Source organism: Rhamphochromis longiceps, linkage group LG9 (assembly GCF_057381845.1).
Source record: "Rhamphochromis longiceps isolate RC_006_pf linkage group LG9, R_longiceps_female_GT1.1, whole genome shotgun sequence".
NCBI classification, from domain to species: Eukaryota; Metazoa; Chordata; class Actinopteri; order Cichliformes; family Cichlidae; genus Rhamphochromis; species Rhamphochromis longiceps.
In genome coordinates, this window is record NC_140565.1 from 12,483,194 (window position 1) to 12,508,581 (window position 25,388).

General features: G+C 41.1%; 1 protein-coding gene and 1 pseudogene across 2 annotated transcripts; both read right to left on the reverse strand.

Annotated features, from left to right (window-relative positions):
• Window positions 1-990: 990 nt before the first annotated feature.
• sh3glb1a (SH3-domain GRB2-like endophilin B1a) lies at window positions 991-10,887 on the reverse strand. The gene is made up of 9 exons (XM_085418329.1): window positions 10,692-10,887; window positions 10,128-10,269; window positions 9,381-9,509; window positions 7,878-8,011; window positions 7,071-7,163; window positions 4,365-4,454; window positions 3,306-3,406; window positions 2,553-2,787; window positions 991-2,182 (listed from the first exon to the last, which is right to left on the reverse strand). Exons 1-9 carry the CDS (start codon window positions 10,752-10,754, stop codon window positions 2,075-2,077), a joined length of 1,095 nt encoding a protein of 364 aa, XP_085274455.1. The 5' UTR covers window positions 10,755-10,887; the 3' UTR covers window positions 991-2,074.
• A 1,982-nt stretch (window positions 10,888-12,869) lies between these two features.
• Window positions 12,870-20,198, reverse strand: LOC146661839 (crystallin J1C-like; annotated as a pseudogene). The gene is made up of 10 exons (XR_014913280.1): window positions 20,141-20,198; window positions 19,550-19,616; window positions 18,934-19,113; window positions 18,169-18,267; window positions 17,546-17,638; window positions 17,311-17,467; window positions 17,118-17,233; window positions 14,855-14,932; window positions 13,808-13,947; window positions 12,870-13,218 (listed from the first exon to the last, which is right to left on the reverse strand). The product of XR_014913280.1 is annotated as a crystallin J1C-like (transcript).
• Window positions 20,199-25,388: the final 5,190 nt, after the last annotated feature.

Consider the following 25,388-nt stretch of genomic DNA (forward strand, 5'->3'; position numbering starts at 1 on the left):
TCAAAAAACCCTTTCGGTAAGTGCTACTGAAGGCTGCTGAGGCCAAAGGGAAGCAGTTAATGTCTGAAGTTTCGCTGATGAGTGCATGCTGGAAAATGAAAATATTGCCCTGTGTATATTAATGTTGAGGCAACTTCTTAGTCAACAGGCAGTTTGCAAAATTCCACTTCCTCTTAACCCTTCCTGCTCCTCTGAAAGGCCAGGATGAGGCCCCTTTGTGCTGGACTTACTGTTGAGCTAGAAAAGAGCTTTCTTGATTATCTGGCTAACAGAAGCTAGAGACAACTTTACAGGCTCATTTAATGAAATTACTGTGACATGTTAAGGTCAAAAAAGGCAAAAACTACTACACAGATTAATGTACACAGACCAAGAGGATTTAGCTAACCCTTTAAATCATCTTCAGATAAAGATATTATGTTCAGCTGGGTCAGTTATTATCTGGGGATTTGTAGCTAGGTTTGTGGTCCACAGCTGCTAGCGCTGCAGCATGAGGCTCTTCTGGGAGATGTGGAAGTCACCGGAGAATAGGTCAGGAGAGAGCCCAAACACCGGGGTAAAGATAGTATGCTATATTTTCAAATTAAAGTAGCCTGAGAATCAGTGGGGGTCAGTTTTACATTAACAAAATCTCTGCAGTGATCGAAGCAGCTGGCTCTAAAGTATAGTGGACATTATGAATTTATTTTAGTCCTCGGGTTCAACCTCTCCTCCCAGTTGTGGCCCAGTAACTGCCTTGTAAATACTGTTGCGGTAGCACGTGTTCAAACCAAAGAACGCTTTTGAAATAAGTCTTCCGATGTCTGAATTTTTACTTCAACAAAAATCTGTTTAGTATGTTCTTCTGCACATAAAAGAAGGAAGCAGTTGCTACAAATGTATCATCCAGCTGATTCGAGACTGTGTGTGTTCCCTGCTTGTCCTGCCCTCTGGTGGTTCCATCAGTGAACATGAACACTCGAGAGTGAGGGGAGCAAATTTACACGCATCCAGTCTCTAAACACTTTATTTTATGCATCTTATTGGGGTTTTTTCTTCTTTTTACAACTGTGTCATCTTATCAGTTACACGCACAAAACAAAAAAGCAGCCGAGGGATAGCATACTGAAATCTCCCAGAATGTAACAAAATATTTTGGAGAAATTGTCTACATAATAGTTTGAAATGCATGTTTATGGGAAACTGATGAGGGATGTTAGTAATGGAAAAAAGGTAGATTAAATGTTAAATGTTTTCTTTCAGGCCTTTAAATAAAAAAAAAAAAATCAAACACCAAGCTGACCAAAATCACCAATGTGTCAAACGCAGTCGCTGTTTGTGGATGATAAATATTCGACCTAAATTGTGCATGAGCCGAATACAAATATCAGGATTGAACACTTGTAGAGGAGGCTTATCTGACAGCCTCAATACTGCTGGTTTAGCTGCAAAAAGGCACTGACTGTGAGAGGGCACATGTTGTCTCGAGGCTCCGTGTGAGTAAAGCTGACTGACAACACTGTTACAAACAATTCCTATTCAGGCTAAACCACAACAGCTGCTACTGCATCACAAGATCATTTATAAAATAAGACTTTAAGAAGATCAGCATCACTTCAAACTGAAGTGCTTTTTTTTTTTTTTTTTCACCAAATTAAAAGTCTTCTCTGTATCACTACTTACACACAAGAACAAAAATGCAAGGGAAAAACATGACGGTCACCATCTGAGATATATATATATGCTGTAAACAAAGTTTGTTTTTCCAAAGTTACAGTTTGGGAGATGTTCTGGCACATGTTTCAGGTCGTATGGCATCAAAGAGAAAAAAAGGCAAGGAAGCAGGTTTTACAAATGTATGGCATACACATGAGAGGATGGGTCAGTTTGCTTTCCCTTCTCTCCATTTTATTCAACCCAATTCATGTCTGCAACAAGTGGCACGCCTCCTTCCTGCAAATAAAACTCATTCTAAACGGCTGAATGGAGGAGAAAGTGACGCCTGCCCCTGCATATAAATATGAGATCACAGCTGGTTACTGAGGGCTGGACAGATAGAGGGGCAGAGAGAGAGAGAGAGAAGGGACTGTGGGTCTCAGTTAAGCAGCTCCAGGTAGGTGATTGGCACTTTGCCTTTCTGGCTGCCTCGCTCGCCCATGAGCCAGTCTGAATCCATGCCTGGGACGCTGCTGACTACAATCACCTGGAAGCACAAATGCAAAACTGCATTAAATGATCACATCTGTTTTTCTATTACAGGCACTCTCTGAGATGCACATTTGTTATAGATAGTGCTATTTTCAGGCGGCTCAGGCTGCAACGTTAGCTCACAATTGCAGCGTCAGACTGGGGTTTTTTCTGAATGTAAAATAAGGTAAACTTGCTTCATGGTTACTCAACCGCAAGGAAGAGGAGTGGCCTATGTTCTGCTGAATAGAGGTTATGATAGAGGAACTGCTACAGGACCATGCGGTTAAAGACACGTGAAGAAAATGACTAAAATAGGCTTCTCAATCTTCTGGATTCTTGCATGAAGTTAAACTGAGAAGGAACAGTGAATATTTCATCCTCACCTCATCAGCCAGCAGGGAAAGCTCACTGCTGTTGCCAGCATCGTAGTCATAAAGGACCCGGGCTTTCCGGCTGCCGTTGGAGCTGCGCAATTCACTGAATCCACCTGAAGCCGAGGAGCTGCTGCGGCCTGCAGACACACTGGGCAGGGAGGCGGACATTGGTATGGTGGGCACCGAGATGCTGGCCCCGCCCGACACTGACGATTGGTTGTTGTTAGAGAATGATGTGGGGAAACTGGAGGGAGGAGGAGACGATAAGCAACTGTGGACTGCTGGGGAACCCCAGAACCACAATGAGTGTTTGAGTTCAAGTTCAGTGTTATCTCTCTCTCAATTAAATTTGTCAGCATTACTCTTTCATTTTTTTACAGTTCAAAGGGAGGAAATTTTTTGCAACCCCTCCTCAGACTTGCTAACTTAGATATTAACAAACACAAATGACAAAAACATCGTTAAAACACTTTTGTTTGACGAGTCAGGCTCTAAAAGTGAATAACATCAAAATGATAAGGAGTAGAATGACTCATCTTCTTTACAGTCAGAGTACATTAAAACTATTATGAGTAATAACAAAACACAGGTTCTGTTTGAAAAATACTGATGAGGATTGCTTGTGCACTTTTCACAGATGCTCCAGTCGTGTGGTTCAGAACAGCTACGTATCATCGCTGATATCAAAAACCTCATATTTTCTAACAGCAGAGTAAGATATATTCTTGACATAAGGAATGAAACGTAGCAGTAGTATTTCACCTGCCAAGCTGCTTTTGGAGATCCACCATGTAATGGTAACACTGTGCGTAGTAAGTAGTCTCGGCCTCCACAAAGTCATTCAAGCAGCGTAGGTGGTGTGCCTAGAGGTGAGACGGCATTAGTGAAACGTCAATAAGAGGAAAACAAGAGTGCAGTCCTCCCAGTGTTAAACAATGTTTTATTTACTTGGTTTCATTTTTCAGACAGGCAGCAGCACAGAAAGCAGCACTATAACACAGTAACAGTGTTAGCTGGGCTACATTAGGGCCGTACGCCACACGTCGACTAATCGTTGCCATTCTTACTAGTAGGTACCACATGTACTAGTCGTGTAATCTAATTGTTAACATTTTAAATGAAGCCCAATGCTGGTAAATTGTGTCTTCCACAAGATGGAGCTGCAGCCTCCACATGTTGTAGGAAAAAAAACACCATAAATATTTGTTAAGCCTATTATTGTTAGTTATTTTGAACGCAAATAAATGAGATCATGATACAAGCGGTGGAAACGAGCTTCCTCCTAAAGGTGGCGGGCCTCTGCCTTAGAGATAAGCTGAGGAACTCAGTCATTTGGGAGGGGCTCAGAGTACAGTTGCTGCTCCTCTACATTGAAAGGAGCCAGTTGAGGTGGTTTCCTCCTGGGGTAGAACCAGGACACGCTGCAGAAAACACATCTCTCAGCTGGCCTGGGAACGCCTCTGTGTTCCCCCCAGATAAGCTGGAGGAGATGGCTGTAGAGAGCGAGGTCTGGGCTTCATATAATGTTTAATATCAGTTTTTTCAAGGGTTTTTCTTCTTCTTCATCGTCTGTGTGAAATGTTCATAATGTGCAACGTTCCTTATGCACAGTGTGAGGTGCCACATAGTGTACCGGCACTGAAACTAGGATTCATTACTGAAGAATGTGGTTAATGGTTTCAAATGGATTTGTTTAGACAGACATTGTACATGAAAGGATCCTGAAACCTAACTTGATATCTGAGTGTTTGTAGACTAACTAGTCAGTCAGTTTAATTAAGAACTAAGAAATCAGTCACCAGGAACATCCTTACTACATACATGGGTGCTGCTGACGCCTTCTAACAGCAGTCTGGTGATTTCTGCCTGCCGGTCGAACTCGCTCTGGGTCATCTTGAGTTCCTGCTCTGCCTGTGAATGAAGAAAGGAAACTATAATTTACAGAAAAACCTCATTTCAAAACTTTCAAGGCTATGGATGACAAAGATGACACAGATAAGGAAAAGCGTAGGCGAGGCTAAAGGAAATATGATTTAAAGATGAAAAAAAAAAAAAAAGATGGGTTTAGTTGGCAGAGTGTGGATCTGTGCTTTTCATAATATACGACTTTTATGGAATGAGTCAGATGTCTTTAAAAAAAGGAAAAATAACACGATTTGCAGTATGGATAAACAGGGACAAAGACACAGCTGAACATGACGTTTCCTTTTCCGTATACTGAGCAAGCCAATTCAATATGAGGTCTGCTGGGATGGCTAAGAGGTCCGATAAACATGTGGACAATGGCCTCGCTGTCCTGCGCGCGCCACAGCCTACTTCACAGGCTGAGGGAGAGCTGTGGAGGATGGAAGCTTCTGCAGTGTTTGGTCCCTGTCAGGTTTGTCTGCAAGGATTTCATTTCCATGAGGTATCACAGCATGTGTGATGGAGGAGATGGAGAAATCGACAGCAGCTGTTGACACTACTACCAGGAGGCTTGGTCTGTGCGTGTGTGTTCAGTTCAAAGATGGCTCCAACATTCCACTCACCTCTGTCACTTCCTCTGCTCACATCTGCTGCTTTGCGTTTTAAAAACAGTGACACAGTAGTTAGAGCTCCAGCTGCTGCACAGCCACAGCCAACACAAAACAAGCGTACACACTGCGTTTGTGCGAAAGTGCAACAGTGGCATGCTCTGACAAAACCGCACCGTGATCATGTAGCACATCAACTGTTTCTCCTCAGACGCCCGCTGATCTGTGTGCTACCCTCCTTATGTCACACCATGATTCAGCTTAAGATTAGAGAAACGACTATTTACGTCTCACATGTTTAGTTTACAGTGTTCTCACTCATGAGTGAACATGTTTACTCAGATAATGTGGATACAAAAAGCTGTTTTTAGAGATTTAACACACAATTAAAGCAACAGTACTCACTAGACTGTGCTGTTTGAAAATGCTACATTAAAACACTTTAAATATCCTACAAGAGATAATAGAACAGACGATCATAAGGAGGAGGAAGTTATGCTCACTCTGTTTCAGTGAGATTGTTTCTTCCCAAGGGAAACTGTGAGCAAAAGATACGAATGTTTTCTGGAAACACTGAAGACTGGGACTGCTGGGATACTGTCATCTACGGCTCTTACATGATACTGTACTGCTTCTGTTCAGTATTTGTACAGCAACACCGGCTCAGACACATCTAACCTATTTCCTTAGTGACAACCCGAATGCTTTAGATGTAAGCTGAAAATAATTCAAGCCTAAGATGATAAAAAAAACTGAGGTCATTAGTGAGACCATCTTCAGACAGTCTTAGCTGTGAGAGTCATATCCCCTTAAACAAAATCAAAGCACATAAATACCCATTAACATTACAGAAAACTCTTTTTGCTTGTAGACAAAAACAGTTGAGCACTACACATTATGCACGTAGATTAAAAATGAATACATACCATTATATTTAGCACTTAATAACTTAAATGTTTAAACAACTTTCTGAGCTCAGTTTGAGTGGGAGAGCAGAGAAAAATAGGGGCAGCTTTGAATTTGTAGTAATACACACATTACAAGACATTACAGCCAAATATGCACTCCTCATATACGGTTTAATGTTATATTGTTAATTGGCAATTATGTGACAACAGTGGAGAAGAACACAAGAGTTTCTACTAAGAGCGAATATGTAATAAAATATTTTTAAACACGTCACCACTTATATTTCATTCATTGGACAGTTTATTAGGTTCAACCACTCATTAACACAAACCTAAATCAGCCAATCACATAGCTGATGGCTTACAGCCTTGCTGAAGTTCAAACAGAGCATTAAAATGAGCATTAAAACTATTCAGTGACCTTTTTTAACATGGCTCAGGATAACGTACCATATCTCACACAGAGTTATCAGATGTCAATCCAAACTAGCATCCTTGGGATGTTGTGGATTTGCATTATAGACCAAAATCTCTGAAGATTGTTTCCAGCTCCTTGTTTTATGCTTGCCAGGAAGAATTAAGGAGGTTATGATGGCAGAAGAAGGTCCAACCTAATAGTAACAACGTGTACCTAATCAATTGGCCAGTGAGCTTACATATTAAACAAGGCTTTTACGTGCAAACTGTGGCACACCATGTGGTACAAGGACAAATACATGCTCCTCACACCCACACACACCTACACCCACACACCTGGCCACCTCACAACCAGAATAAGGACATGCTTTGTTGCCACACTTGGTTTAATCAAGAGTTTCAACAGTCTGTCTGAAGAACATGAACACAAAGCATGAGATTAAATTAAGAAAAGGGAACTCTAAAACTTCCCATGGTGGCTCATGTGACTCTTTGCATGTCACAAGAAATAAAATGGTCAGCCTTGTGTCGTGTAACATAGTGTGTCAGGCAGTACTTGTGTGACTTCAGACAGAGTGACAGTGGGACACACCCAATAGATTTTCTTCCCCAGTGAAGACGTTAGCCAGTGAATGTACTAAAAGCAGAATTCACTAAGCTGTTCTATCAGCGTGTGTGTGTGTCCTTACTGCAGCTCTTGCATCAGCCATCCTGGCTTTCTTTAGTCTGGTTTTGGCTGCATCCAGATCCAGGCGTTTAACCTGCAGCAGCTTCCTCTCTTTCTGGACACAAATCACAACACAAAAGTCTCACAGATAAACGACACATGGACACAGCACAGTGTAAACAAGGCTTCTACTTCATTCATCAGGTGTTTACTTTAGATTATAACACGATTATAAGGGCTTGTTTTCTATAATCACAGTGTGGGTTTGCACACACCTGACAGTCTGAACACTAGACTCTAAACTGAAGTGAGCATAAAGTACAGACTTCAACAGGATCTTTCACTACTTTGTAAAATAATGGCTATAATCATTAAAGCTATACTCGTTGACCCTCTGCAGCCGTCACTGTTGTGAATGAGATGTGGGGCGATCGTGGCTCAAGAGTTGGGAGTTCGCCTTGTAATCGGAAGGTTGCCGGTTCGAGCCCCGGCTTGGACAGTCTCGGTCGTTGTGTCCTTGGGCAAGACACTTCACCCGTTGCCTACTGGTGGTGGTCAGAGGGCCCGGTGGCGCCAGTGTCCGGCAGCCTCGCCTCTGTCAGTGCGCCCCAGGGTGGCTGTGGCTACATTGTAGCTTGCCATCACCAGTGTGTGAATGTGTGTGTGAATGGGTGGATGACAGGTTGTGTAAAGCGCTTTGGGGTCCTTAGGGACTAGAAAAGCGCTATACAAATACAGGCCATTTACCATTTACCATCCAGATTTAAAGGTCAAAGTCCGGGAAAAAGCGAAAGTGATTCAGGACAGGTAGCCTGCGGGTCCAACTCACCAGAATAGTTTTGAAGTCGCCCTCTAAAAAGTTTCTGAACGGTGTCAGGAAGTTGATGGCGGCACTCTGGATGAACTCCCGTTCTGCCCCACCAATCTGCTTCTCCGTCTCTCCACATTTTATCAGAGCGTTTCCTACAATGGTCAGCAGCAAAAGGAAAGTTTAGTGCCAGCAGAAAACCTGGGAGGGAGAATGGTGATATTGTTTCAGCTTGACACTGATAAAGGGCCTGGCTGGGACTGAAAATAGCAGAAGATGGTTCTCAAATCATCAAAATGTTCTTTAAAGCAAACAAACCAGAGTTTAACTCTGTTTTACACGTCTTCATGAGACAGAATACTGGAATACCAAACAAGCTGATGATGTTTTGAGAAATATTTAGAGATTTTTAAGATTAGGCTTAAAAATCTTTCCTTCTGATAAAGCTTATAGTTAGGGCTGGACCAGGTGACTGGATCCTTAGTGATGCTGCAACAGACCTAGGCTACTGGGAGCGACCCATGATGCACTGCATTTCCTCTTTGTTCACACCACCCTGCATGTAACCAGTAGTTATTATTAATCTCTGGCTCTCTTCCACAGTGTGTCTTTTGTCCTGTCTCCCTCCCCTCCCTGCTAACCAAGTAACTGCCTCCCCCTGAGTCTGGTTCTGTGGGATGTTTCTTCCTGTTAAAAGGGTGTTTTTCCTTCCCACTGTCAATCGTGCATTTATATTCTATTAACAACTGAACATCTAGAGCGACCGTAATTTCTTTTAGTCTTTTGTCCATTGTGTAATGTCAGGAGGCTTGCTAATGATCAAACAGCTACTCTGACCTGAGTTGCTATAAGGCCTCTTTTAGTTGCCTTTGTAGGGTTTAAACTAATTTTTTGTTAAAGATTCAAATCAGCGAAATAAAGACCACAAAGTTTCAGCTCAGCTGGTGCTCCCAGTAGGACTGGGGTTATCTCAGGTTGATTGCTCCGACTGTGCAAATTCTCATTAAACTCACAACAACATTACTTTAAGAAGGACAACAAAAAAAATCTCCATCAATAGTAGCTAATTATTTCTGGAAAAGGAACAGACTACCTGGGAAAACTGGGGCATGATTTAGGTTTTCCTGCCAGATTTGCTGTTTAATGTATGAAGCTTTGTGAGTGAACAAATCAAAGCCAGAGTAGCTTTGGTCTATCGGCTTTCTAACGGCAGATGCATCCAGCCACAGCTGAGACAGGCCTATTAGCATTATTCAGATATCATGAGCCTATGTGCAAGTGCAGAGTACCTGGCTCAAAGTCTTTTCCCATTTTAATACAAAAAACAAAGTGAAAATCATTAAATATGGTGCAAATATTAGGTTTTTATGCGTATTTATAATTCATGCAGTCTAACTGGGCTAGCCGCTCTGTAGCTGATTTATTTAATCTGGAGGTAATGTGCAGACTTTCTTTCCCTGAGCAAAGACAGTCTTTGATCGACTACAGCCCCAGTACTTGTCAGTGTTTCACCGTGGCACTCACCATAGGCAGTTCCAGGACCAAATTCATTCCCTGATTCAATCATGGACTGTCCCAGCAGCTCATGATTGTTCATACGTGTGGGGACCTTCTTCTCCAGTTTCTCATAAACAAATTCTTCTAGCCGGACATCTGCAGAGCGCAAGGAGAAAACTCAATTACAAAGTCACAGGACTACAGTGAGCGAGCCAAATGCAGGGAGTGACTTTAGTATGCTTCAGACAGCCTGACTTAAAGACCCACACTGAAAGCTTTCATTGTGACAGCTATGACAAACTACAAGCCAGCGTCTCTCGGAAACCGCTGTAATTTGTTTCATGTTACTACATCACGTGAAAGATTATCTGTGCTGTGTTTAACGTGAACACAGTAAAATCCCGTTTCTATGACTGTTGCACAAGACTGCAACTGCCAGATGGTCGGTCTGTGTTTGTTGTGCCTATGCTGGTGTTCGGCTGCAGAGATGCAACATCATGGTGTGAAGTGAGGAGGATGCACAGCTGAGTTTACAGACTTCACAGGCACCCTACATATCCGTGGAAGTCAAACACCCTCTCTGAGAAGTAAAGCTTTTAATGTGAGCCTTAGTGGCAGCGACAAATCTTTCATCTTTATTGAGCTGCTCTTCAGGGAATTCCTGATTCCTGAATATCAGGTTGCAGGTCTATAAGAACATTGTGTGGGTGGGTGCCCTGTGCTGCTTAGAGATGTCAGTGTCAGTCCTTCGAAAGTCAAAAAGAGTGATCTTACTGGGGTTGGGCTGTAGTAAGACTTCTGTCTGCTTCATAATCTTTTCTGTCCATTGCTTGGTGCTCTCAGCTCTGATCAAAAGTTTCTCCAAATGGGCATCCAATTCTGTCTTTTCAGCCTGACCAAGCTTCTCTTCTGTAAACTGAAAAATTAAAAAATATGCGTTTACATTGCGCATGCGAGTTGTAGCTTTCACAGATGTATTCAAAGATACACACAAGACGACTGAGAGTAAAGAGCTAAGCAACGTTATTAAGCTCGGAAAATAAAGGTTAGCGCTATCTGCCAGCTGCTGTTGATAGCTTCATGTGACGGTGTTGAGGCCTTCAATGATAGTTAAGTTGAACAAATAGCTTAGTGTTAACACAACCTGGGTGACGCACGTGCTTTTTAAATACATCCTACAATGCAAATTATAGAAATTAAGTTACAATTAGGTGTAACTGCTAAGCTACAAAGTAACAATCACGGTAACGTTAGCTCTTTAGCAAGGAAGCTAAGGCTACCTCACAGTGGCTAACATTGGCTAGCAACAATTCCTATGAACTAAATGAGTAGACTTACTTGTACCGCTCGGCTCAGAAAAGTACCGGCGTCTGCGGCTAGCCGTTTTACATTAAAATCCATGGCACAGCAGCGAAAATAAACACTTAATGTTAACAACTGGCTTGTCTCGCCCTCAAAGAGCCATCACTATACAAAATGTCATTGAAGCAACTTTTTTTTGTCCAAGTTCCACCCAGCTGTTGAGCCAGGCAAAGATAGTATAGTGACAAGATTGTTCCCTTCCATCCATCCATCCATTCGCTTCCGCTTATCCTTTTCAGGGTCGCGGGGGGCGCTGGAGCCTATCCCAGCTGTCATAGGGCGAGAGGCGGGCTACACCCTGGACAGGTCGCCAGTCTGTCGCAGGGCCCTTCTATAACTTGTCAGTGGATATTGCCAATGCGCATAATAATATACGACGATGGGTGGGGGCGTTGAAAATGCAGTTTAGATGATGCGAGGGACAGCACTTGCCTGAAATTATATGCAACTGCTGAAGCAAGTGATTTTTGTTCTAACAACCAAACAGTACCCTGAATATTCAAAGGTCGCCGTATGACCAAAGGAATACAGTAGCGAGTAGGAGATTTCTCTCTTGCTTTACAAGTAATCTTTGGATGCATTCACGTCACACGGAAACATTAGCCGCCATTGTATTTATTTTGATTTTGTACTTCTTAAAAAAAAGCGAATTTTAAATTTTTTGTCTTTTTTTTTAAATTCTGCTTTTTAATTTAACTGAGCCCGATTTCCTTTTATTTTATTTACTTATTCTAATTTTCTCCTGCAACACAGGAATGTCCCAGCCTTTGGGAAAAATAAACTATTTTTTATCTTCTAAACTATAACAACTTTTTCATTTTATACTTCTCACTCATTCTGTAAACATTTCAATATAAGCTAGACATGGGGGGAATTCAGTTTTAACGAGGGCAAGTTTTTATCAGGGTGCTAACAGTAAAAAAACAAAAAAAAAATTATTTCTTTTTTAAGTCACGTTAAGTTTCTTTTTTAAGGCCTTTGCCATTTACTTTCTCATGTGCCTTTGGTAACTGTGTGAAACTATTCTGTGAATCTTTCGTTATTATACCATAAATACAAATACAAAAGATTGTTGTTAATAATAATAATAATAATAATAATAATAATAATAATAATAATAATAATAATAATAATAATAATTCTTATTATTATTATTATTATTATTATTATTTAAGGATACATTATTTCTATGTTTGACATCAACAGGAGGAGGTGGTGTTGGTTGGGTTTGTGGAGGCTCATTTGCCTCCTATAAATTAATTTGCAATTCCACTGAAAGTAAAGTGCACATTAGTGCACACACAGAACTGTTAAGTACACTTTTTCCATAAAATCTGCTGACACATGTGCTGTACCCCATCAGTAACACAATATCTTTTGCAAACATCAGCCCTTTCTCCAAAAACATCTTAACAAAAGCAGAATTTGGAATAACAAAAACACTCTTCAGGTCTGGATGTGATTATGCCAAAGTGAGCCTGTTACCTGCTGTGTGGGAGGAAGTCAGGCAGAGGGAGACATCAAATGACTTCCCCTTGCAGGCTACCAATGCACAGTCAGCCTCAACCTTTCCACTCACCAAAGCCTTGGCTCTGAGATTTCTTCATCCAAACATTAGTGCAGTCAGTGTTTAGGAAACATAGCTTAAATTCACACATAGCTCCCTTTATTTCTTTGCTAAGATAACAAACAGTACCAGTTTAAATACATTGACTGACTGCGTTAACCAGTCAATCTCTGCATGTAAAACTTTGACTGGAAAAGCAACCCAGAGTCTCCAACGGCAGCCTTTTTTCTTAACTAAACTCACCCCATGTCAAAGATATCAAGGATTTGGCACTGCCTTATGTTTGGCTAACTTTCAGAAGTGTGCATTAAACATGTGAATATTAATGTCAGCACTTTCAGGAAGGCAGAACAGCTCCTGTGAGAGAGAAATAAGTGGCAGTCTCTGCGTGTTCCAGTAGTAAGTAAAGTGTATCTGCTCTTTCACTTCACAATAACAGAAAGTTCTCAAAGGAGTAAGAAGACAGAAACCCACTTAATGGTTCAGCAAAACTACTCTCTCTCATCAGACATGCTTCCTGAGATTAGGAAATCCCTACTTTCCACTCCGCAGGAAAGCAAACAGCAGACAAATACAAACGTCTCAGTAACACAAGTTTTTATTTGAGAATAGGTTATACAACGTTATTATTTAATTTCATTTTTTTTACATGATGCAGCTTCGACCGAGCAAATAGATTCGAGTTTCATTCAGCGCAAGACTTTAGAATGCAACTGTCATGGATGGCTGTGCCAAAGTACATCTGCAACTTGAGAAAGTCTCTTAAAATGCAATTATCCACAAATTCTACATAGATGATGAATTTATGGGGCCAAAAAAATTAAAACTGAACTATGATTACTGAATCTTTTTGAGCACTTTTTCAGCTAGCTCCAACAGCAGAGGGTATCTGAGCGTCCTCTTCCTCCAAGACTCTGGGATTCCCCGGAGGCCGGTCTGAAAGCACATCAAGATGACAGCTGAAAGTATCAAGCAAGCACAAAGCTCTCCGAATATCTGAGCTCACTGTGAAACTCATCAAAGGAGCTCCAGGAGTGCACAGAACAACATGCAAAAAAGGATGGATTTTCATGTCTCTTGCAGAGTAGATACATTTGGACTGGATTGTGCTTGATGGCAATAAATAAGTAGAATATTTTCTCCCATTAGTGCTGTATACCTCACATCTGTGCTGGAAGCTTGTGGCTATTCTGACGCTGGTGATATCCCACCTACAGCTGTGCAAATATTGGTATTGATGCAATGTCGTCTGGCTGACGAGCTCGCAGTTGAATGTCTTCACATTCTGGTGGTGTCACAGCTGTATGAGGTGCCGTTAATGTCTTTTCCCGATTCTGACTGCTGATTTTGTTTGTACAAAAGTAGCAACAGTATCCACTTACTCCATGTTGCCTTATCTTTTCAATGAGCAACATGTAAAAAGTGTCAGTGTTGAATGTAAACACTTTTTTTCTAGTCATACACTAATTTGGATAAGTGACCCATGGCTCTTTTTACGTATCCAACAACCATGTTCCTACAGTACCTGTGCCCCAAAACAGGCTCCAATGAAGGAGGCTCGACTGGCGGTGCATCCCCCGCAGCGCATGGTGTCTCTGACTGCTTCGTCCAGCTGGTTGAGTGTCAGGACTCCATGAAGCGCTCCCTGGAACGCACCGGGCAAAGCTGGAAACAGATCCAGTATGAATGGCACATGGTTGTATCCACGTTACTGGGCTCTTTAATGTTTTTACTCTTCCTTATGACGCCACACTATGCTGTAATTCAGTTCAAATTAGTTTCATTTATATAGTGCCAATTCCCATCAGCCAGTCAACACAAGATGCTTTATATTGTAAAGTAAAGACAATATAACAATGCAATATTAGATAGAACCCCATTGGACGACCCCTGTGCACAAGCACTTGGCAACAGTGGGAAGGAAAAACTATGTTTTAACAGAATGAAACCTCTGGTAGAACCAGAAGGGAGGGAAAAGAGAGCAGAGAGAGAGACAGGACAAAAGGCACAGTATGGAAGAAAGAGACAGAGTTTGATAATAGTAAGTACAGCAGTGGTATAAAAGCACACAGGAAGTGAAGAAGAAAAGCTCGGTGCATCGTGGGAAGCCTCCAGCAGCGTAACTAAGGGAGGGTTTAACTGTAAAAGCTCTATCACAAAAGTAGAGACAGAGTTTGTTTCCTGACTCCAAACTGGGAGCTGGTTCCAAAGAGAAAGGCTCTGAAAGCTGAAGGTTCTCCCTCCCAGTCTACTTTTAAATACCCTAGGAACCACAAGTTAGCCTGCAGTCTGAGAGTGAAGTGCCCTGTTAGCATATTAAGATACTATGAGGTCTTTAGCGGCTTTACAGTATACTTAAAATGTACATTATATTAATGGTGTGAACTGGCAAGCAGAACTTTCCACGTGTACATTAAGTATCTGAACCCTTTTAGCCCTGTAAAACCTGAGACACTCAACTCAGCGGGAACGGGAGAATGAAAAGCCAGGAGGAGGGAGACCATTAGTCAGGAGATCAAAGACTGGAGCGCTACACTGACAGGAAGGGTCCTGCTGCTGCCTGCTAGCTTACCTCATGTGTTTGTGAACACGGCAGGTATGAGCTGTTGGGATGTCTTGGTGAGGTTGTCCTTCACCTGGCTGATATGAGCTTGAGTGGAGACACGGGAACAGAGATGAGATTTTTGTTTGTTATTGTTTTTCTTGTAACAAATGACTTTTGACTCTGAAATACAAACTGCCAATTTTAAATGTAACCGTGTCCTGGTATGCAATATCTTCAAGTCTTAAACGAAAAGTTGATTTCTGTCGACATGCTTATTTAAAGGACATAATGGAGAAGTAATGCAAAGAGAACCACCAATATGCAGCTTTTTTGTAACAAAACCTACGATAGTGCCTTACATGGACTGTATGTACAGGTATGCAATGTACAGGCTTCAGTCAGCTGTGACCTTGGACTTGTTCATGGCTACAGATCACACCACATAGCAGCGTGTTGCCTCCTTCCTGACCATGTCTATACTGTCCTACCAAATCATATCTATAAAAGATAAAGGCAGCTTATGTCAAGATAGTGGTGGACTGTGACCAATGCTACAATTAATCACTGCACTTAAGTGCAAACTTAAGGTTTGATTTAATGCAGTTTTATCACTCTTTTCATGCCATTTCTGCCCAGTGCAAGCTGGATATTTCCAAATGCGGTGATTATGAATGTTTGTGATAAACTGGATCATTTGGTGCTTTTTCATGGGTTTGGAAACTTAAGTTAAACAAAATATTTCATAACCCCTTGGATTAGCTGCAAAATGCGATAAAGCTGAAGCAAGACTTTTTATTTTTTGAGCTCATGGAAGCTGACTTTATAGGAATGTGGTTCTCACAGTTAAAGCAGTTAAAACATCTGTAAACATAAATAAAGCAGTCAAATACAACAAAACCATGAATGCAGCATACTTTAAATTCACATGCTAATAATGTTTTCTACTTTTTCCTGTTAAGTTTGTGAATGCAATTATTGTAAAGTATGATTAAAGTGAGGCATAAGCACTTTTGCTGTAGTAAAGGATTTAAAGACAGTCCATCCTGTGTGTTAATATTAGTAGTTAAGACAGATGCACCAGTTAGCATAAACTAACAGATGCACCAGTTAGCATAAACTAACAGATGGACAAAAAGCTTAATATCTTTATCCTTTTTCTAGCTTCTGAGTTAAAGCTAGCTTGACATTTTGTGATTTTCTATGAGTAAATATGCTACTACCTTTTCATTTTATTGTGAAATGTTAACTGTCAAATAGAAAAGTGATGCCACTCAAACATTTGTTGATTGAATCTAAAGCTATGAAGCTAGAAACTGCTAACCTTGGTTTAACATAAAGGCTTAAAGGGAAACTTTAGACAGTATCAAAGATGGACTTAGCTTTCTAGTCAGAAAAATGAAGCCAATGCATTCTATGTAAAGGCCACCAGATGGCGATATGCTTTGGTGGCAAAAACGTCCTATAGAAATCTATGGGAAATTGCTTTGTGTCTCGCTCTCTGTGAACACTTTTTGGATGATTTCCCTGGCTCAGTCACTCAATTTAAGCTATGCTAAGTAAAAATTGAACAAATCTAAGTTATACTTTGTTTTGAAATATGGTATGAAACTACACACTAGTTGGCTAAGAATTTAGTCATTAGCCAATGTTTACAGTCAAAATTTATAGCCAGATCCTCCTCTCACTGTTACATTCCTTTTTTTCCCTTTTGTGCAACAAAGATGAAACACTTATCTCGAGGCTTCAAAGCAGGACTTGGAAACTAATGGCTGATTTTGCTGTAGCTCTTTTATACTGTCTCTGTCCAAGGGTTAAAAACATCGGCTAATCAGCAGCTCTATAGCTCATTAGTTGTTTGTTTAAACTGCTCACTCTTGGGCTATTTATAAGATTTAGTGAGAGTTGAGCTAGCCATTTCCCTCATATGCCAAACCAAAGCAGGCTAATCAAACTTTGGTTCTAGCTTTATATTTATATCCGTCTGTTTTCACGGCTGCTTCTCCTGTTCAAGAGTAACCTGCAGCCTATCACAGCTGTCACTGGGGAAGAGCCTATCACATGGTTAACAAGGACAGTCATTCAGAGCTAAGGCCATTTAGACTCACGAGTCAACCAGAAACACTCATATAGGTACTGGGAGAACATGCTAAAATCCACCCAGAAAGGTTCACCCAGAACATTCTTGTTTTTTATAGTGATCCTTCTATTTAAGAGTAGCATCAATCTTCTCCTGTATTCTTCTTGCATTATTCCTTTAAATTCCATATTGAATGAGTCTTCAAACCCTTACCAATGACAGCCTTGTCCAGCTCTTGAGGATTCGGTCTATCGGGGTCATTCAGCTGAGCCAGAACTGCATCCAGAGCGTTGGGATCTGGACCATTCACAATGAAATGCTCCAAAAACCTAATGTTGCACAAACAAAGTCAGACAGATGGATAGAGGCTTGCAATTCCCTAGCCTGCCATGATGTATCCACTTACCTCGCTGCAGCCAGTGTGACAGCCACACACATGTCATTATTCTGGGTCACGCGAATGGCTTTTTCCACTTTCTCCAGCATCTCAGGTCGCCCGGCGTACATAGCCACCACAGGAGCGATTTTAGTGACACCGTCTATCTGACAGTCCACGTCACAGCCTCAAAGACAAAACACATGAAGATCACAACCTTGCAAATCAGGGCATGGAAAAGTCTTTGTGCAGTTGTGATATTTACCAGTTTCTTCTTTGCCAGCATCGACATTTCTGATGAAAGCCTTCAGGCTCGCATTCCTCCATGGGCCATCGATGGGGAGAATTGCCTTAGGGCCTATCAAATGCAACAAACAGCTGCTTTATGAGGGAGGGAAGAATTGGTAGATATACAGCAGGAAGAAGAGGAAAAGAAACATTCCCTTGGATGTCCTGATGGAGCTGTTTAAGTTTCTGCAGGTGGAGCTCTGTTCTCTGTTCAGTCATGATGGCTATCGCTGATGACACAGCTCTTCTTATACTATTCCAAGAAGACATAAAACCATCTGCAGTTCATTGTACCCAAAGTGCCCCGTGGTGCTGTGGCAATTTACTGCACAACAATATTTATACGACACCCTGACAGCAGAAAAAACAGCCAATATTCAAAGTGCTGGACAAAAACCAACTAAAGAAGAAAAAAGGAAGTCTGACTGTGGAACATTTTCATGGAAAGGGAATGCCCCCATCAGCAGGAGGAAAAACAGCACGCACAGAGTTATCATGCAGAAACACAGGCTCCCACAAAGTTAATCACCACCTGTTAAGCTGGTGATTAACTCATGGAAATTGCAAAATTGATAGATGGCAGCCACACAAGCACAGTACCTCCTTTCTTTCTGTATGGATCATTCAGGGGCAGATCGTAGACCGTTCCCGGTCCAAAGAACTCATGAAAGCGCTTGGTCAAGTCTTCCACATTAACGCCTGTCGAAACGGGGCAATACTCTGCGTCAGTGTAAGTGGTTGTCACAGGCTGCACGTTAAAAGGTCATGGTTTAACAATGTTATAATCTAATAATATAAATGTTGGGTAACACTTTATAACACAGCTGATGACTGAGGGCACAATTCCCCAATAATTAAAAGGAATTTAAATGTATTTGCAATTATGTTACCTATAAATACTTAAAGGTAGGCACACTAGACAAGGAGGGTAACAAAGACATAATTACACTGTGAGGAAAACCTAAGTAGTATGTAAGTCATTTTTGTTTAAGTAGTAGTACATGACTTTTGGGTTTTTACAAGAAAGGGGCAGAAATATATTATTTAAGTAATCTTAAATGCTGCATAATTTCCTCGTAAAATTTCCCCATATGACATCATAAGTATGCTAAATTTTCATATCATGGTTTACCTCGTCTAAATTGCAGGTGTTTTACAGGAAAGGAGACTTTCAAGTTATGCAGAACTTAAAATTACCCATACACTATATAAAATTATTTATGATCACTTAAAAGTATTTGCACACTACCTAAATTTACTTACAGTAAAAATGTGATTTGTTACCATCTTATTCTAAATTCTAAATTAAACACGCTGGCAGGTGTATGACACACAGTTGCCGCCTGTCTGAGCGACTTTCACTACCTCCACACCGACTCAGCGACTCCAGCAGGACGTATGCCTGGTCTCCATAGCAGGTCTGCTCGCCCGTCGTCCTGCGGTAGAACGGATTCGCTGACTGAGGCCGAAACTCTGGACAGGGCTCCAGATCACGGAGCACTTCTTTCAGTTTGTCCAGGTCGTAGATCCAGTGCATGGGCTGGGCTGTATGTGTGTGGAACATTCAGTAATGGATATATTATTTCCCAGAGTTATTGAAAATACAGACATCCTAATGCATTACAATAACAAGCATGTTTTAACAATGGCAAACGGCAGTATGTGGTGTTTGGTTGCTATGCAGAAACTCTGGTTCCATAACATCATGGGTGAAGATGACATCCAGGCACCACCCCTGTGCTTTATCAGTCAATACAGATGCTGCTTAATTGTACTGAACACCAAACAAGGGAGAAAATGTGACGTATAAAGGCTTCTCAGTTTTACTCTAAGAAATAAACATGAATTCAACATGAACCCTGTGAAAGTATCAGGCCTATGAATTATTAGGATTCGGGGGACTAAAAGAGAAAGATCTGCAATATGTAAAACTCTGTTGCTAATTAACTCACTCCCGGTATCTGCACTCGGTTTATCTTACCTGCTGCATCTGCCACTGCTGCCCCGATAATGGCCCCAATGGCTCTGTCTGCAACACTCGAGGACATCTGCTTTCATTACAGCCAAACAGCAGTATAAACAGGAAATGCTGCATTCTTATATAAAATGGTTATTCTTATGATAATAAAGCATAAGCCATAAAAAGCAACTCTTGTCTGAAATGTCTGTAATTTTCATTAAAGAAACAGGAATGTTTCTCCGTGACGTTGGAAATGCTTTTATGTTGCCAGCAACTAAAATGCTTTGACATGTTTAATTTTAATTCCCTGCTTTCGGTGGGTAATGCTGCTATTGAAAATCCAGATGCACAAATAGATCTTTTATAATGGGATCAAACTTGCCTTCATGGACTTAAATGCCACCTATTTTGACAAGAAAAAGACGTTTCCATGTAAACTTACACAACACAGCTTTGACTATATGTGATTATGTAACGTCTGGTGAAAAGATTAGAGGTATTCATGTCTATTCCAGACTTTATATCTATAGGGAGAGCATGCATTTACTGTATATGGTGCATCATAAAGTATAACTTCTGTTAATAACAAGAAAATGTTTTATTGGTTCCTACCTTACGTCCAGTCTTCTCCCTTTGCCATACCGCTTTAAGTGCTCTTGTGTCACTGACAGTTTAGGATAAGGGGAGGGCAATGATAAGCACACGGCAACTCAAGAAAAATGGAGGCCAACTGGACGTTGAAATGCAAAGAAAAGTATAAACGGAATACACGGGGAGGCTGATGATAATGTCATCAGTTCTAATGACATTATCAAATGAGATGAGAGTCTAAGATAGCCATTTAATAAGATTGCTGTAAAACATCCAGCCATTATAGATAGACAGACTGATTTCTCACAGAACCACACGAATGTCGAGTTTATGGTACATATAGTGAGAATCACTAAACTACAAATATCTCCAGCAAGCCATCCAGTTACTTCACACAATTAAAAACTAGACAACCTTGAATAATTTGAGTTCATCTCAGGAGTCCATGGTCATTTTGTATTTAAGGAGAAGTGAGAGTACACTTTCAGAGGAAGGAAACACACATTTCACATTCTGCAGACCTAACACTGGGGGTCACACCCTTCATCGTCTCAGTCTGGCTCTTTTATCACGCATAGAGTTTCCTCATTTGACTGCATGTGTTTAAACTCAAAACTGTTTGAATAACCTCTTTTTTTTCTTTTTGGTTAACTTGCACTTAATAAACTCTACTCCAATACCGCCTGGCAAATTGCTCCCTGCAGAAAATAGCCCTCATAGACTCTCTTTGTCACTTTGATTTGGTATGCTCTTTTTCTATGTATCTTCCACTCCATTGCCTCCATTCTGACACTTTCCCAGCTGATCCTCTCCGCTGCACTGCTGCAGTAAAGCCTGGCCGGTCTCCATTTATCCCAGACCTCTCATGGGTATCCCAGGGCATTGATTTCTCTTCTGGCCTCCTAAAACAGCAAAATAGAGTGCTAAGGGTAAGGTCAGACAATCAATACCAGTTACAGTTGCCGCCGTTGTTACGGTCGCCTTCAGTGTTACCTCTGGGTTATACAACCCCAATTCCAAAAGAGCTGGGACGCTGTGTAAAATGTAATCGCAATAGAATAGAGAAACCATATGAAATGTCTCAGAGAACTTGGGATGGGGCCATGTTTACCACTGTGTAGCGTCCCCTCTTCTTTTTTTAAAAGCAGTCCGTGAGCATCTGGGAACTGAGGAGACCAGCTGCTGGATATTTTGGATATTAGTGTTCTTGTTCTTGCTGCTCCGTAGTCCTGGGTCTTCTTTGTTATAGTTTTTCATTTCATGATGTGCCAGATGTTTTTAGTTGCTCCGGACTGCAGACAGGCCAGTTCAGCAACGGGACTCTTCTACTACAAAGGTTTTCAATTCAACTCAGTTTTATTTATATATATTATATATCATCAAATATTTTCATGAAATTGTGAAATATCTCATTTTCACCATTACAACACAACATCTGTGTAATAGTGGGAGCTTATAAGATTTGGAAATCATTGAAGTAAGTTTTAAATGTACCTTTTATACAGTGAATGAAATGAGGAATTGCATATAGTAAAACATTCACTCAGATAAGAGGCTTCAAACAAGGGCGGTTTAATGAACACATACAGCCCGTTTGAATTCATGTAAATATATTGAGCCACAGATAGATCAATATTCAGAAGGCAAATGGAGAGCATTCGCTTTCTCTGTCAGGGAGCTAGCACACCTTTCACAGAGGGGATGCAAGAGCTGCACATAACAGATCACATGCTGTCACTAGATCAAGTGACACAGTGAGAGGGCTGAAGCGCCATAATTTACAGGCGGACAAGATGATATTGATAGAGTGTGAACAACGCTGCAACGCCCGCATGCTCGGGGGACTGCTAAAGCTTGGGTGCTCTGATCATCTAGCAAGACAGTGGGGAGTGGAGGAGATGCCACTCAGTTAGCAGATGTCAATATTAGCTAAGTGTCAATGTGTAAGGGGTGTGAATGCTGACAGCACGGAGTAACACATACAGGATGGCTAAAACAGGAGTAGTTAATTTAGGTTTGGGTCTCTTTTCTGTGTCATAAAGTAGCATAAGAGTGAATACAAATGTACCTCAGGCACCACTTCGAGTTAAACAGGTACAGGTGGTTAATGTGGTGACAGGGCCACTTCCATATCCACAGGTCAAAAGGAGAAATATTATGTAAACCATGCTGTGTGAAACATTAGATTCTTGTATGAGAGTGAAAAAGAAAGTTTTTACAGGATTCTGTGCAGTCCTGTAAAAAACTACCAGTACCTTTAGCCTCAATAACTGGTTTCTGTTTGACTTTATCAGTCTGTTGTGTCAGTGTGGCCCAATCTTCCTTTTAACAGTGCTTCAGGTCTTTGAGGTTTGTAGGAATTCATTCATGCACAGCTCTCCTAAGGTCCTGCTACAGTCGGATTGAAGTCTGGACATTGACAGGACCATTGCAACTTCTTGATTCTTTTCTTGTTCTAGCGTTGATGCTGCACTTCAGATCTTTGTCCTGTTGGATGACCCAATTTCAATATAACCAATATAAACATATTTTTCTTGTCATTTTTCTCTGGTTGACTGCATCTAAACAGCTGTATTACTTTAAATTATATAAGGGTCTTTGATAGTTTTACAGCAGTAAGATAATCCAAATCATCATGGTTATTTGTAGAAAAAGCTCAGCTAGTAAAACATTTTAAACACCCAATGAAGCAGGAGGAAAAACCAAGTTGATCTCTGGTGAAGAGGAGTCTTCTTATAATATCCTTTTTGTTCCTGAGATTTATTCAGCTCAGTCTTTTATCTTCTTTTTCTGCCATATTTTTGGTTTTGCTTCTCCTCAGTAGCTCAGTGAACCTTACAGCTCGTTGACTTGATTGTTGACTTTAATTATGTGCTGTGACAAGACAAGAAAATTAAAAAAAATCCTGGCACTGAGATCACATCTGCCATATGTGCCCAGACATTATCATGTTGTTTCTTGGACGCTCAAATGGTTAGTCATTACCTTTCAGTTCTAAGCAGCAAAATAACCCAGAAACACTCAGATCAGTTGTTTGTGCAATAAGGGAAAATCGAAGGCAGTAATACCACGGTTTGGTGCATTTACTTCAGATCACTGGGTTTTTGCATCTCTGTGTAGCTGCGATTTGAGCTGAATATAACATTTTTATGAAAAAGGCTGAAAATGCATGGCAGAAAATCCTCCATTACACTTTAAACTCTTGTGTGTTTACCCACAGTCCCCATGGACACTAATCAGAGGTATGCTGATAATTGTCATGGCTGTCCACTCTGGGAGAGGAAGCTGAAACAGGAGAAGGGTGCAGAGAGGTCCGCCAGCATCCGGCTGCTAGCCGTCTCTCCGGTCATCTGTGCTATGCCAGCCATGGCATCCAGAGTGAAGCCTGTGGAAGACAAAGCTGGATGCTCACAACCAAACCGCACAACCTCCCTCCATATTTAATCACACTAAATCTAAATCCAATGTGGATAAACAAACGAGCAGGCATTCCTGTTCCAACCCTGACATTCATCCAAGTCCAAATCTGCACAAATAAGAGCAGAAGAAGCGGAGATGAGGAGCTGAGGAGCTGAGATGCGGGGTGGGGATCACAGAAGTGTTTACAACCGCAAAATGCTGGAGACTAATCTTCACAGCATTGTTTGCACGGACCCCATGTGTTCAGTCATTTCATGGAAATAGACTCGGCAGTATTCATCTGCACGCATTCTTTGCATTGCATTTATATATATATATACATATATATTTATGAGTGGTTATCTGCTTTAGTGCACTGAGAATCTTACTGAAAACGAAATTAAACTGGAAGACGTGCGTCTCATCTCTTCTCATCTTCTCTAATTTCTGGGCCCACTCTGAGAGCAGCCTCATGTAGCCCTGTTAATGAGATTACCAGCACTTTCTTCTTAGGGGATTGTATTAACTTTCACATGCTGGACTCTCACATTCCAGTCGCTGTTATGTAATTCATACAGTTTTTGCAATGGGCAGGTAGATCGCTCCACTTTTTAAATCTTTCTGTAGCAGTATATAGTTCTGCTATTAACTTTTCAGGCTTTTTTTGTCTCCTCTGCAGACTTTCTGTTGTGTATTGTTTTTTATTGTGCTAGCACACCAACAGGAATCAATAAAAGTAGTCTAATTTCTCACACAGGTGCACTCTCCTGCTCCACATTCATGCCTGGAGCTTAATTGCATTGCTCAACAACATCATGCCAGCCACATGGGATGGAGTCTAGGTGTGTGTTGGGCCAAATAACTGTGTAAGGCTACCCAATAATCTCACACGTGGTAAAAGATGAAAAGGCAGCTCGCACGTGCTGTACTACCCCACATCCTTTCCATTTCTATTACCAAGCAGTTCAGTACACTTGATCTGATGCATGTAAGTCTGAAGAGTCAGCGACTAGCGTTCTAGTCTAAATCTAGTCAATTTTTCTTTCTTTCCCCACACAGAACCAATAAAAAATGAATCCATCTTCAGATAGAACCATGTGTTGGCTCAGTCATGCCACTCTTTTGGAAGAAATAGCAGACTGCAGCATACATTCGCCTTTTCCACTATTATATCAAAATGATCATTAAACATGAACTCTAAAAACAAGCCAATCTGTACTGTTTTATGGTAAAGATCACTGGGTTGTTCAGTTGTTTATGGTGTTTATTTAGTGACTGTTTGAAGCTTTATTAGGATGGAAGTAGATGCAAAAACAGAAGTATTTGTTTCATAATCAGGTAATGCAGGTTCCATAATAATTCATGTTCCTGGAATGGTTTCATCTGATAAGGAATAAATAACAAAAACATAAGAAAATACTTTCCAGGATGACAAAGTCAGACAAAAAGCGTGAGTTCTCCTTTCCTACAGCTGACAAATCAGCGGCAGCGCCGTTGAAATCTTCCTGGTTAAAAGTTGAGTGCGCAGCTTGTCTCCAGCATATTGAACATCAGCAAATAAGGCACATCTGCATTCTTGTGCATTCACTCATGCAGGATTTCTTCTTCAAACGCCCTCGATGCATCACTGAACAGGAGCGTGTGGCCACCCTTGACTGCAGAAAATACAAAGCAGACACATGCAGACAAAATGCTTCAGTTCAATACTGTCCTGGCGTGGAAGGTGATGGGAAAGGATCAGCAGGGGCGCACCACATAGTAGTACACCACATACTTAATGCAACAGATATAACTGCTGTAAAACACTCCACTGTGGCTTATCTCAAAAGAGGGTACAAATAGATATTAAGCAAAAAAAGTATTTAAATAA